This window comes from Lytechinus variegatus, chromosome 10 (assembly GCF_018143015.1).
Source record: "Lytechinus variegatus isolate NC3 chromosome 10, Lvar_3.0, whole genome shotgun sequence".
In the NCBI taxonomy this organism is placed as follows: domain Eukaryota; kingdom Metazoa; phylum Echinodermata; class Echinoidea; order Temnopleuroida; family Toxopneustidae; genus Lytechinus; species Lytechinus variegatus.
This window is the reverse complement of record NC_054749.1, coordinates 35937447-35951401: the sequence shown is the minus strand read 5'-3', so window position 1 is coordinate 35951401 and position 13955 is coordinate 35937447. Positions and strand designations below refer to the sequence as shown.

Genomic DNA, 13955 nt, shown 5'->3' with positions numbered 1-13955 from the left:
AAAACGGGAGAACACTGAATTTATATTGGTTGTCACTTTACCCGGGAAAGGATTTTCCAAAGTCACAGGTCGGTAGGTATGCCTACTAATTTGAGAGCATCAGTTTTTATTTTGTTGTGCTGGAAAATTGGTTAACAAAACAGAATTGGGCGCAGAGAGCAGAACGGTCATGTCGCGTGCGAGGCAGCGGCTGTGCCTGTGGCAAGCACTAACTCGAGGAGGAGCTCCCCCGACCTCTCCGGGCCGGGGGCCGGGCCGCAGCGGGCTAGAACCGGGCTAGGCGAGCCGCGTGCTCCGTTCCAAAATTGACTGCAAAATTTCACCTTGTCTTTGTGCTTTAAATTGTAATTTCTGACATGAGAACTGTCTCGGTTTGACACATTATAGGAATGATGTCAATATGCTAATGCAGTTTCCCACTGTTCATTCAAGATCAAGTTCGAGGCTTGAGCAAATTTCTGCAGTGCCTGCTCAGGAATTGTTCACAAAAAAGTCATCAATAAATTTGACAATATCTCCTCTCTTTTAGGTCAATAAGCAATATATGCCAGTTGCTTCTCCAAATATTGTGATCGGGAACGGCTGTATTTTGGCTCATCTTGACGTTATCGTTCAAATTCCCGCTCAGACATCATTTCGCTTTACTTTGGCTTTGCCATGATCAGTATATAGGCGCACGGCCAATATGGAAGACTCAATATGGGAGACAATCTCCCATATTGGAAACTTGCTTTGCAAAAGAACAAAAGAAACAGCAACAAAAGCATGATTTTTTTTCCACCCAACCTTTTGTCCCATTGTCAGAAGCCCATTTGTTTTGTGTGTGGATGACAACAAAAATCCTTTAAAAAAGTAGACGGTGAATTTTCAAAGTTGACTGTGAAAAGGGGTAATATTTCATGAGGAATCTGCTTATCACATTTTTATTTGCCGCCAAGGTAATCCTTTTGAAGCAAATGTAAACAAAGGAAATGTGTCTCCCAAACTGAAGACTGTCTCTGAAATTGGATACCCAAATTCTTTATTAAAGTAGACACACAAAGAAAATTCACGAAAGTGATGATTATAGACAAATTATATATGGATGGAAAGGTATTGTCTTTTTATACACAAATATGTCACTAAAAAGTCTTATAGATGTCATGGAAATGCAAGAAATGAAATTATTAGACACCCTTCTCAGCCCCCCAGACCGACAATCACGCAGCCGAAAACGGTCGAGAATAATGACGTCACACAATCGACGTGCTCATCATCTCTCTGTGCATCATGCACTGAATCACCTTACTGACCTCAGTGTTCAATATCTTCCGAATTTACCGTTTTCTTCATGTAATGTGATATTCAATTTCTGTTTTCGACAACTTCAGACCAAACGTGAATCAGAACTGTGTTCCTTTGCCCGTTTTTATTGAATTGTGGACTGTAAAGACCAATTTTGTCCACTGCAGTCGTCATTGTGTTGCTCCACTCCAGTCAGTGAGTGAGTGAGTCGCTGCCCAAATAATATAAGTAGAGAATCTAATCAAGAACTTGAAAATCAAAAGCAGCAATTAAGAAGTAAGATTTAATAAATACAGGACTGAATAGAATCTCACATGAAAATAAAAAGAGAAAAAAGAGCTGATAGGAATGGGGAAGGAATATAATTAAAAAAAAAAAATTCCAGAACCAAAAAAAAAATCAAAGAGTTTCGAACCAGGATCCCCGCACTCATAAAAAAATCTGCGTGCGTACAGATTTGTCCACAGACCATGTCCTTACCTATACCGCGTTCATAACAATATATGTACATAGTGCGTTCGCTGCTGTTGCCTCGCAATGCTTCGGCAATCCAACTGCAATTTCAATCATTTCGCGATCATAATTTGCCGTGTTTTTTTGTGGTTCCTGAACTTGCTACGTAATTAAATTTCATAATTTTTATTCAGTTGTGAAGACGAATGTCTACGCTTTATATTGATAATAATATCAATGTGGTGCAAGCATGATTTCTAAGTGAAAATATGCTTTGTTTATTCACGTATATTTCTTGAAAACAAATAATTTTTTCTAAGCTAAATATCGGTTACCAAAATATGTTAAATGTGCATTTCATTTTACTGTTCAGAAAATTCAAACTTTTATCTATGTAATAAGACCAATCTTGAGAGGAATAAACTATTCTAAGAGCAAAAAACGCTGATTGGAAAGATCGTCTTCAATGGGCTGCTGTCAGCTCAGCTGCTCACTGCTCGTGGTGTGACGTCACTCAGCTGGAGCTCGCCAGAGGACGGACGAAGGCAGAAATATGCCATGAAAATAAGTCATTTTTGAGAGCTGATTTCTGCAAACTCTAATCACTATTTTAAAAGGTGAAGTTATATATCTGATTACATGTAGTAATACTTCCCCTTTACAATGATGACCAAAGAAAGTCATTATAAAATACTTTTGATTCTTCGGTTGTCTACTTTAAAGTCTCTGATATTGGATATAATCTCTCTCATGGGAGACAGTCTCCAATATTGGCTGTGCGCCTGTACTGTTGATATAGACTGAAGTTAGCGAACAAAAGATTTGCCTGTGGCAGCTCACCCGTTTGCCACTTGTTTGCATGATTTGGTCACTGACATCAGTCCATATCAAAATTATGGCAAAGCTAAGGTAAGCCATATCTGAGCTGAGGATTCGAACGGTGACGTCGAGATCGAAGCCGAAATACAGCCGTTCCCAATCGTGATATTCGGAAAAGTGATAGGCATATTATTGACCTTGAAATTGTGATTGAGGGACTTGCTATGTCAAATTTACAACCAATTTGTGATGGGGAAATTTGCTTGAAGTTGAACTTTGAAACCCGGCAACTTTTTATATTTTTGTTCGCATTTGACCCGCAAAAGACGAGTGCCGACTGACCCTAATTCCTAATTTTCTTTCTTTGCCTCTATTTCTAAAAATTGCAGGAAAACTTAAGCATGATGATAAATTTGTTTTCTTAAAAGGAGAAAAATCAGAGAAATTGTCAGTCATAGTTAGCAAAATGTTAACAGAAATGCAAAGAATAAGGTTTAGAAATAGGAATTTGCTTGTCTTATCACTTTCAAAACTTTGGGATGTAACTTTGTAACGTTTCCTGGAATATTGTTTTTCTAAATTTTAGCATTTTTCCACAATCTGGAGGAATTTTATTCAGAACTGAAAGAAATTACCAAAGGGAATATTGTCCGAATTCAAATCAATATTTGCTGTCTTCCGGAAAAAAATATTAAATTGTGACACTCAGACCTCTGTAATCCTGGTATGTGCACATTCTACAGATTTTGGAGACTTAACAAGAGTTAAAAAAGCTTGGCTGAACAGATTATATAGGTATTACCGTAGTGTTTTTAACACTGCCCTCTTTTATTTAAAGATCAAGTCCACCAGAGGAAAATATTGATTTTGAATAAATAGAGAAAAATCAAACTAGCGTAATGCTGAAAATTTCCTCAAAATCAGATGTAAAATAAGAATGTTATGACATCTTAAATTTTGCTATTTTTCAAAAAGCAGTGATGCATCTCAGTGACATGCTGATGAGACAGTTGATGATGTCCCTCACTATTTCTTTTGTTTTTTATTGTTTGAATTATACAATATTTCATATTTTACAAATTTGACAATATGGACCAACTTGACTGAACCTATGGTATTAAACAGTGCTATTTCTGTATGTTCAGGGAGGAATTATCGTTGTTTCACTTGATAATGAGGAGAAAATTAGAACATTTCATATAATAAAATACAAAAGAAATAGTGAGTGGATGATGTCATCAGTCTCCTCACTGACCAGGATGTGCGTATAGCTGTCTTGTGAAAGTAAACAAAACTTTAAAATGTCCTAACTTTCTTAATTCACATCCAATTTGATGAAATTTCTTTAGTGTTATGTTTGATGGATTTTTCTCTTTTTAATCAAATAAACTTTTTGTTGGGGTGGACTTGTCCTGTAATATCCTTTTGATTTTTGGTTAACATAATTTTCATTTCTCTTTCCTCATTACAGGAAACATTCTTAAGAGGAGTCTTTTGTGTGGTGGAATGATGTACAGGGGTGGAAAGTGTACTGCTGAAGAGGGGAGTGTACAAGATGAATCAGTTGATCTGGAATCTCAGGGATTGTCTCATTTTGACATTGGTGCTCTTAAAGTAGCAGGTACTTGCATCAGCAATATCACAGAGCTGAATTTGAATTACAACAGCCTGTCTACATTGCCGGTAGATTTATCCAGTGCTCTCCCGAGAATACAAATTCTTAGTTTGAGTGGAAACGATTTGAAAGAATTGCCATCTTCTATAGGGAGCCTTGAAGAGCTCAGAATTCTGTCTGCCAATGAAAATGAGATTGCGGTGCTCTCCACTGCTCTCTTTCAGCTCCACAGATTGGAGGAACTTCACCTGCTCGGGAACAGATTAAAACATTTGTCTCCAGAGATCTGTCATCTTAAAAATCTCAGGAATTTAACTGTAGAAGACAACCAACTAAGTGACTTCCCAAGCACTCTGGGAGATTTGGAGAATTTACACACCCTTGAAGCAAGTGAAAATCACCTTGAAACTCTGCCTGTAAACTTTGGTAACCTCAGGAATCTAGCAATCTTGAATATTGGCAGGAACAAACTTCTGGAGTTACCAGATAGCTTTGGAGATTTGCCCTCATTACAGTATGTAGATGTATCCAACAACTATCTTCAAGAATTGACCCCTCGGCTGGCATCAGCATCCAGGTGCCTGGTGAAGTTCACTGCTGCTGACAATCTTCTGAAGAAGTTTCCTCCTTGGATCGCAGAACTCACTCAAATCCAGGAAATCTATCTAGGAAACAATTACATAGAACATGAGCTTCCAGAAAATTTTGGGATCGTAAGCGGAAACACTTTAAGACACATGGATGTTGGTGCAAATTTCCTTGATCAACTTCCCGAAGGTATTGGACAGCTGAGAAAGGTTGAAACTCTTCATTTTGGGAGCCACATTATGGAAATTGAGAGGAGGGCCTTTCAGAATGGTAATCGCATCGTACAGCTTCCGGAATCTTTCGGACAGATGATGAACCTCAGGTAATTATGTTTCATATTCATATTCTCGAAATAAAGTTCAGGGTTTGGATTAATCCGAGACCACCAAGACTAGGGGTTTGGATTTTATTGTTGATTTCCCTCAGTGCACCTCATCTTAGCCTTGAATATATTTGTGTCCTATTTTAAGTTTGCATGTTACCTTTGTGCTTTGTTTATGTTTGTAACTAAATTATTAATTTAGAAATAGCAAAAGCATTTTCAATTCCCCTTAAAGTTCTTATCACATGCTTTAAACATTTGAAAATTAATCTGTTTTTAATCATACTATTTACAGACATTTACGACTGGATGAAAATCACCTGCATAGTCTCCCGAATAGTTTTGGTGATTTAAGTTCCTTGGAATACCTTGATCTTGGGCAGAATGTTCTGAGGAGGCTTCCAGCATCTTTTGGCTGCTTGCGTTCACTGAAGACGTGTCTCCTGTCTAAGAACAATATTGAATGCCTTCCAGAGAACTTTGGTAACCTGAGATTACTAGAGAGACTTAGAATCAATGCAAACCAGGTGAGTGAGATCCAATGTAGGAAATACATCATCCTCATCACAGTCTGAATCACCCCTATAATTTCTTAAGTGATATGCTTTGGGACATCCATATTTTCTTGAGTCTGTTCAGAGTGATTAATTGGTATTCTGGGAGAATGAATGGTTGTAGAATGGTATGATAATGTGGGAAAGCTTTACTATTCCTTTGCTTGCCTGCACACATACACTAGCGAATATCATTTTTGCGACATACTGTTGTAAAATATCTATTCATCTGTAGCAAAATTTGAAGGAATACATTTATCAAAAGTAATCAGTAAAATGAAAGCATAGTTGTAAACCATAATTATGAATATCATGTTTTGATTTTGATTAGTAATATGTTATGATTACTGTGCAAAAGTTTGACATCTGACATATTTTTTTTCTCATGTTGTCCAATACCATACTATGAACTTGTATTTTTATATAGCTGAAAGAACTTCCTGCATCATTTGAGCAGCTAGTGAATCTTCAAACTCTTGATCTGGTTGACAATCATCTAAGGGAGTTCCCTGCATGCCTCAACAAACTAACTAGTCTAGTCAGAGTTGCTTTAGATGATGTAAGTTGGGGAAAACCCGAAATTTACTCTTTGGCCCTTTCATATTGAGTTCTTCACTCATTATTTGTTGGAAGTTGATCACTTTACTGGCACACTTTCTTCACTTCTCTTGCAAAAACATTCTACGTCTCTCATAATGAGCACTTCCCTGCAGATTAGAATCTGCCCCCTGAAATGTTGACAGCTAGCTGTGTTTCTGACAAAAATCAGCATGTATGTCACTGTACAATATTGTGTAGTCGATTATTCTGAAGTATTGTAATATATTTTATTACTCCAATTTCTGGATGAATTAAACTGATAACCTTTAATGATATCTGAAAATTTTAAATCTTCTTGAATGTTTTAAAGGGGTGGTCCAGGCTGAAAGTATATATAGCTTAATAAATAGAGTAGAATTCACTGAGCAAAATGCTGAACAAATAGCAAAGTTTCGATCGAATTTTAAAGTTTAGTAATATTTCGTAAAAACAGTCGTCATGAATATTCATTAGGTGGGCTGATGATGTCACGTCTCCACTTGTTTTTTTGTATTTTATTGTATGAAATTTTTCCTCCAAGAACTAGAAAAATGGGATTGACAACTGATTTAGTGCATTAGATATTTATTGCTGCAACTTATTTCATTATGAGGGAGACATTTTATTCACACAAGTATGAAATAATGAAAAAAAATGATTTTATGTAATAACATAAGAAAACGGAAAGGGGAGATGTGACATCAAAAGCTCGCCTAATGAATATTCATGATGACTGTTTTCACAAAATATTGCTAAACTTTAAACTTCAATAACTTTATTATTTGTTATCTGATTTTGATGAAATTTTCAGCGTTTTGCTCAGTGAGTTCTACTCTGTGTATTAAGCTATAAATATTTTAACCTGGACCACCCCTTTAATGTTGAAAAAAAAAAGATTAAAGGAAGAGGAGCTAGGATTGCCTTGTAATTTGAGGATTCAGAAATGCTTATTTTCCCTTTGAAATTTCTGTTACATACAGGAGATACACTCTTGAATGTTTCAAAATAAAAAAGTACTTCAGTTATTGAATGCTCTAGTAATAGTGGTATTTCTGTTTTTTTCTTTGACTCAGAATGACTTTGAGCTTGATATTCCTGAAGTGCTGAACCTAGACTCAAGGGCTAAGTATCCTGCTGATGGCATTCACAAGTTTATCAAGACTACAGAGTTTCATGATACTGACAAGATGGTAACTATTTGGACAGCTTCTTTTACAGAGTCTGTGAATGAGGGAATTCTACATATTCAAACTCTGCCTTTGTAAAAAAAAGAATTGATTAATGTGAGTATGGTGGAATAACTGTAGTAAATGTGGCTGATTTATGCTCTTTTGGTGTATATTGACACATTTAATGCAGTTAACACTAATGTATCCGCTGTACTTAAAAATACACAAAGGACTGTTTGTCTTTTATATGCTATTTCATGTTTCTTTAAATATCTTCACTTCAATGATTAATTATTTCTATTAGATTTTTTGGTCAGTAGATCAAAGGTCACCAAATACCCTCATTCTCCCTGTAACTAAAGAACTTTAATTATTAGTTTTGGGGGTCACAAATTCAAGGCCTAAGCACCTTTTACAATCATGAAATTTTCATATATTTATGGTAACCTAATAAGAATTTGAGTTATAAACTGTAAGCCTGTCACAATGTGACTGTAAGTCTATTTAGTGTTAACCCCTAGTAACCATTCAGCTTGTATATAATAAAAGGAATTTGGGTGGTTGACTCTTGTCAAAGTCCCAGAGTCAATCAACTGTATCTTTAAGTAAGTGATCAAACCCGCTGGGGTGTAAGGATTAGAATTTTACTTTGACTTCTTGACAAGCTTAGGTCATGAGCAGTGGGTCATTTAACTTGATATATTTTGTTAAGTTCAATGGGTCTCTAAAATTCTATAGATGTTTGTTTTTATGTATGAGAGGAAAAGATTGTTGAGAATGTTTGAGATGGGAGTTTTGAATAGGTGAAATTAAAGCTTGGATAGTTAAGTAGTTTTAATTGGATATGTTCAGCGTGGAAGAGTAAAGCAGAGGAATATTGAGAATGTTAATGACTTTGTCTTTGTGAGAGTCAAGATGGAGTGGTGTTTGAGTAAAAGCAAATCAGAAATCGTTTGATTCTCGGGAGAGGAAGACCCTTCCACATTTGGTCTTAACTCGGAGTGTGAGGGTGTGGTTCTCGTAGGCCATTACTTTGGGTGTATGTTGCAGGCTGTGTAGTGCAGGCACAGCGGAGTCTTAATCCCCATCGTTGGCAGGCTGGATCCAGGCAGCACAGGCCAGGTAAAGCCACCACATCTGCCCTCATCTCACCAGGCACGACTGTTCCAAAGAACTGGACGAGCTGGGCTCGTACTTCATCCTTGAACTCAGAGTTCGTGACTTGTGATTCATCGTAGCAATCTTCGTACTGTGGCTCTCAGCCCTCATCATTTCGTCCGCGATTCTGGACTGGCTTTTCGTCGAGAGTTCGCTCGCTTTACTTCGCGTCGTCGTCGAAGCCACCGCAGCTCGCTGATCGCTCTTAGACGACTATATTCATCGGACCAACGATAGTCATTGACGATGTCGAAGGGGTCCTTATTCTGAACAATATAAATTATAACCAGATTAGATATACTACGGTCCAGTGTATGTATTCATCCAAGTATAAACCCTCTTTTGATGAAACTTAATTGGTGGAATTAATAACCAAAAATATTGTCACGTTTGGATGCCAAATTATTAGGCCTTGATTAAATATAAATAAATCACTCTCATTAGATACATATTGCAACATATTCAGTGTAGGTTAATTCATGCTGATGTTAACTGCTGAATACAGTTTGATGTTATGTTGATATGCATGTGATTCATGATCTATTTCTGATTATTCAATTTCTTTAACTATATGTACATTTATAGAGCTGGTCGCTCTGAATTAAATTTATGTTACTTATAGATATTGAATGATTGTGTGATTATTGCAAGTGGTAACTACGTTCATTTCAAACAGAACCAAATCTATTACCAGACTGGGAATTTTAGTCCCAAGATCTGACAATCTGCAGGCTATTATAAGAAAAACCAAATTTATCTGATTAGATTTGGAGGGCACAAGGTCCAGGGTCAAATGTCACATTGGTTATAATGATAAAGTTAGAAGTTATAGGTTTGTAGTGTATTTTTTGATCTGGCAAAAGTGTAGGCATAGATTTTGACTGCACATTTTTAAGAAAATAACAAAAATGATACGCTAAACTTCCTCCTATTCATTTTATGACTTAATCTTGAAAGTCTGACTGCTTCTTATCATTTTGTTTGGTTTTGTGGTGGAGGGTTGGATCAGATTTATTAATTTTCATACTTCTCTTTTGTTTTATCAGACAAGTGCCCTTGCGAACGCTGTAAAGAAAGGAGACTCTATCTGGAAGTCACATCTTTCTAATGATCAGGATATGCTGACTGCTTCTCAAAATGAAGGTAAATTATTAGGATGAATACCATTTGTGCAAAACAAGAATTTGAAAGAATTTTTGTTTTCTTCATTTTATATTCCTTCAATACTGACTGATGAATGATACAGTTTGGGGTTATTGAGCTGTGTTTGATGGGATGGAATTACCTTGTGAACACAATATCTAAAAAACAACACTGATTTCTCTCTTTTGAAGAAGCTTGTAAATTAGGTTTCAAGGGGTTTATTCAAGTTTCAAGTAAATGTATTGATATTAGAATGAAAGTCCATTTTAAAGTTTAGTTATATCACTACGCCTGAAAGAAAAATGTGTTTTATTGGATGAATTTTGTGATTCTATGCTAAAATAATATATCTATATATTATGGGAGAAGGTGAACGGTTCATTATGTCTAATGTGGAGAAGGGGAGGAAATACAGGCAGAAAGATTGAAATTGAAAGACGAGATAGGATGAAGAGGAATTTAGAAGTATTCTTTCTTGAAAGTGAGTGAAGTCCTGAAAAGGACTGTAAACCAGATGAGATGAGCTGAATATGGCTTGAGTAGCGATGGTTTGAGTAGTAGCAGGATGAAGTGAAGAGAGGTTACACGACGTTTCAGGCAGGTTGACTGTCCATCTTCAGGAGTGAAGACGGACAGTCAACCAGCTGAAACGTCTTTCTGCCTGTATTTTCTTCCCTTCTCCACATTAACCAAGGTGAACCATAAACCTCCACGTTATAAACTCCACCATGCAAACCTACAAATATCTATATATTGTTTGTTTCTCAAGCATGGAATGGACTTTCACGATATAATGTAGTATATCCATTCAATCACTAGATATGTAAGATAAATGATGAAATTACCTTTAAAATAGCAAATAAAAACATAGCTGAGAGGGGATGCTTGGATGATATCTAGAAAAAACGAAAGATCGGCTTTCAAATGTTCACAGAGAATCAGTGGTTGAAACAAAAAATGACCACTGAGCAATTTCAAGATTGGCATGTATGGTGATACTCTAGTATAATTCACATTATACAACTCCCAAGAATGTTCTGTAATCTGATTGGTTCAAATCAGATCACATGATATTCAGCGAATTGCACTATTGCATCCAAAATGCACTATCCTGCACTCTGACGTCAGAGTGCAGGATAGTGCGAGGTCTGGAATTATTTAGAATTTAGATCAAATATAGCTTTCGGGGCAACTCAGTAACATGGAGGAGGAGGGGGTTGTATAAAACAAATAATGCACGCATTCTTGTGCATAGAGGACCTAAAGAATGAACTCTGTGCTCGACTCGCCAAATAAATATACCGCACTCGGTCTTGCGGACCACGGTGCGGTATATCCATTAGCTCTTCTCACACATCGTTCATTATTTGGCCCTGCATGCACACGCTTACGTGCATTATTTGTATGTTATTGAGCCTTTATGAAATCTTTATCTTGGCCTTCATGAAGATGAATTTGTCATGTATTATGACAGGAAGTGATGGAGGGACTAGTGGAAGCTGTAGTCATACCACTGATGTAGAGTTTACACATGGCCTTGATGATGTCATCCATGAACCTGAAGATTGGGATATGGAATTAGAAGATAGCAATCCATTTAGTAAGTATACCATTGGCCCATCTCATAAAAGACTTTAAAGGACAAGTCCACCCCAACAAAAACTTGATTTGAATAAAAAGAGAAAAATTCAACAAGCATAACACTGAAAATTTCATCAAAATCGGATGTAAAATAAGAAAGTTATGGCATTTTAAATTTTCGCTTCATTTCACAAAACAGTTATATGCACATCTCGGTCGGTATGCAAATGAGGAACTGATGACATCGCTCACTATTTCTTTTGTATTTTATTGTATGAAATATTTTTTTTTGTCTTTGTCATGTGAAATGAAGTTTCATTCCTCCCTGAACACGTGGAATTCCATTATTTTAGCATTTTGTGCTTCAGGCAAGGAGGTCCTAACCGTCATATTCGTAAAAATTGAAATATTGTATAATTCAATCAATAAAAAAAGAAATAGTGAGTGAGTGACATCATCGACTCTCTCATTTGAATGTAACTGGCTCAACTATTTTGAATGTAACTGGCTCAACTATTTTGTTAAATATAAGCGAAACTTTGAAATGTCATAACTTTCTTTTTTTACATCCGATTTTGATGAAATTTTCAGCATTGTGCTTGTCTGATTTTCCTCTATTGATTCAAATCAACATTTTTCTGAGGTGGACTTGACCTTTAAGATAACAATCCATTTAATAAGTATACCATTTTGCCCATCTCATAAGACTTTTAATCATAATTGTAGAGGTGTTGTCGCTCAGTGTAGAAGTCTTCGGACTTTGAACCACGAAGTCCGGGGTTCAAATCTCACGGCAGCACTTTGTGTCCTTTGGCAAGGTGTTTATCTACGTCTGCCACTATCCACCCAGGTGTAGTAAATGTGTACCCGGTAGGAAGGAATTCATTGAATGCCCCATGCACCCGATCAGGGTAGCCGTGCTAAAGCCGGAGTAATAGTATGCAGCGCTTAGAAACATTTGTATTATGTGCTATATAAATGTTGCATATTATTGGTAGTATTTTTAGATACCTTTGCCATCATAACTTGCCTCAGCAGCCAATAAACAAAATCCATAGTAGTTAACAAGCTACCATGTTACCAGTGTATTTGTAAGTCATTATGACACTGGCCTCTAAAAAGGAAATAACCTCAATTTATTGTCACATCTACATCAGTCTTTCTATTTGACTGCTTCAATAATAGTTTGCACAACTTGTCAAAGTTTGAACTATCTTCATTCAGATCCCATTCTTTCCCTCATCTCTTTTATAGTCTCCTTGTCTAATCAGCAATATTCAGACCTACCAACCAGTATGTTTAATGCGCATTCAGTACGATTTTGCAACCGAAATACGGCAGTACGTTTTTTCGTTAAAAATACGTTTTTTGTCAAAAAAAAATAATAAATAATATTTTTTTCTTACAAAATCGTAATTTATTGAGAAAAATCATCTCTGTATGTCTCTTTTTCATAAAACATACACAAATATGATTATTAGATCATTGTAATTTTAGGTAACTTGTTTTTTTTTTCAATTATTTTGTTAAAACCAGGGTGAGATATACACATGTTTCATTATTTTTTTTTATCAGCAAGAGCAGTGCGCATTTTAGCTTGCATGCAGCTTCAGTGCCGCGATGAGCGAGTGCGCCAAGCATTTTATTATGAAATACACTTTTTTGGGGAAAAATACATTTTTTTATCACAGAATACAATTTTTCATTCCCAGAGGTTGGCAGGTGTGAATATTGCCCCTCCCCCTTTTTGCTCAATCCTACTCTTTATCTTGTTCCAGAGAAGTCTTGTGTAAATAACATCATGATTATATAACACCTATTCTCCAATCTCCATACAGGTTATGATGATATTCCTGTATACCAACATAAAACTTTGAGAAGTCCAATCGGAACCAACGTTCTCAAATTCAATTTTGTACCGTCTGATGATCACCCTCCATGCCTTCCAGTCCCTGACCTTGACCTTGACTTTGAGGATGGCCAATTTGAAGATGCTGATTGATGACGAGTATTAAATGGATGAATGCAATTGATGGTGATTGATGACAAGATCAACCTAAAGATGAATGCAATTGATGGTGATTGATGACTAGATTTACCAAAAGATGAATCCAACTGTGGGTGATCATTGATGAGAATAATCCAAAGATAATATTCATATTCATTAAGCTACACATGAATGCAACTGATTGTGATTGATGACAAAATCAACTCATGAATGCAAATGATAGTGATTGACGATATGATCAACATAAACACAAATGCAATTAATGCTTATTGATGAAAAGATCTACCCAGATTTGAATTTCAATTGATATTATTGAAGGTTATTTTTATTACAAGAGTAATCCAACAATGAATGCATGTGATTGCTAGTAAGAGTAACCAAGTGATGAATGCGATAGTTATGATTAACCCAAAGATTAATGCAATTAATGGTGATTTATGATACTAACCCAAAGATAAATGCAACTTTAAATGTATGTAAGTGATACACTGTATGTATAGATTGCTATGTATTGGTACCTACCTCCTTGAAAACATTGGTTACTTGAGATTATCAGCTGTGGTACATTACGATTCTCTGAAAGTAACAGTCACAAACCAGTTGTTTGCAAATGGTTAGAGAGATTTCAGTGAAACTGTCAGAGAATTGCAACTTGTCAATGCTGATAGCTAAACTTATGCCG

General features: G+C 36.1%; 1 protein-coding gene across 2 annotated transcripts; it reads left to right on the top strand.

Annotated features, from left to right (window-relative positions):
* On the top strand, positions 1–13560 carry LOC121422741 (leucine-rich repeat protein lrrA-like). Of its 2 annotated transcripts, none has more exons than XM_041617919.1 (8): positions 1–68; positions 4028–5081; positions 5377–5608; positions 6063–6194; positions 7288–7404; positions 9588–9684; positions 11159–11284; positions 13104–13560. In XM_041617919.1, the coding sequence occupies exons 2-8, from the start codon at positions 4063–4065 to the stop codon at positions 13265–13267; spliced, it is 1887 nt and encodes a 628-aa protein (XP_041473853.1). In that variant the 5' UTR covers positions 1–68; positions 4028–4062; the 3' UTR covers positions 13268–13560. The 2 variants fall into 2 exon arrangements, with proteins under 2 accessions (XP_041473853.1, XP_041473855.1); XM_041617921.1 differs by having other exon boundaries at positions 1–72.
* Positions 13561–13955: the final 395 nt, after the last annotated feature.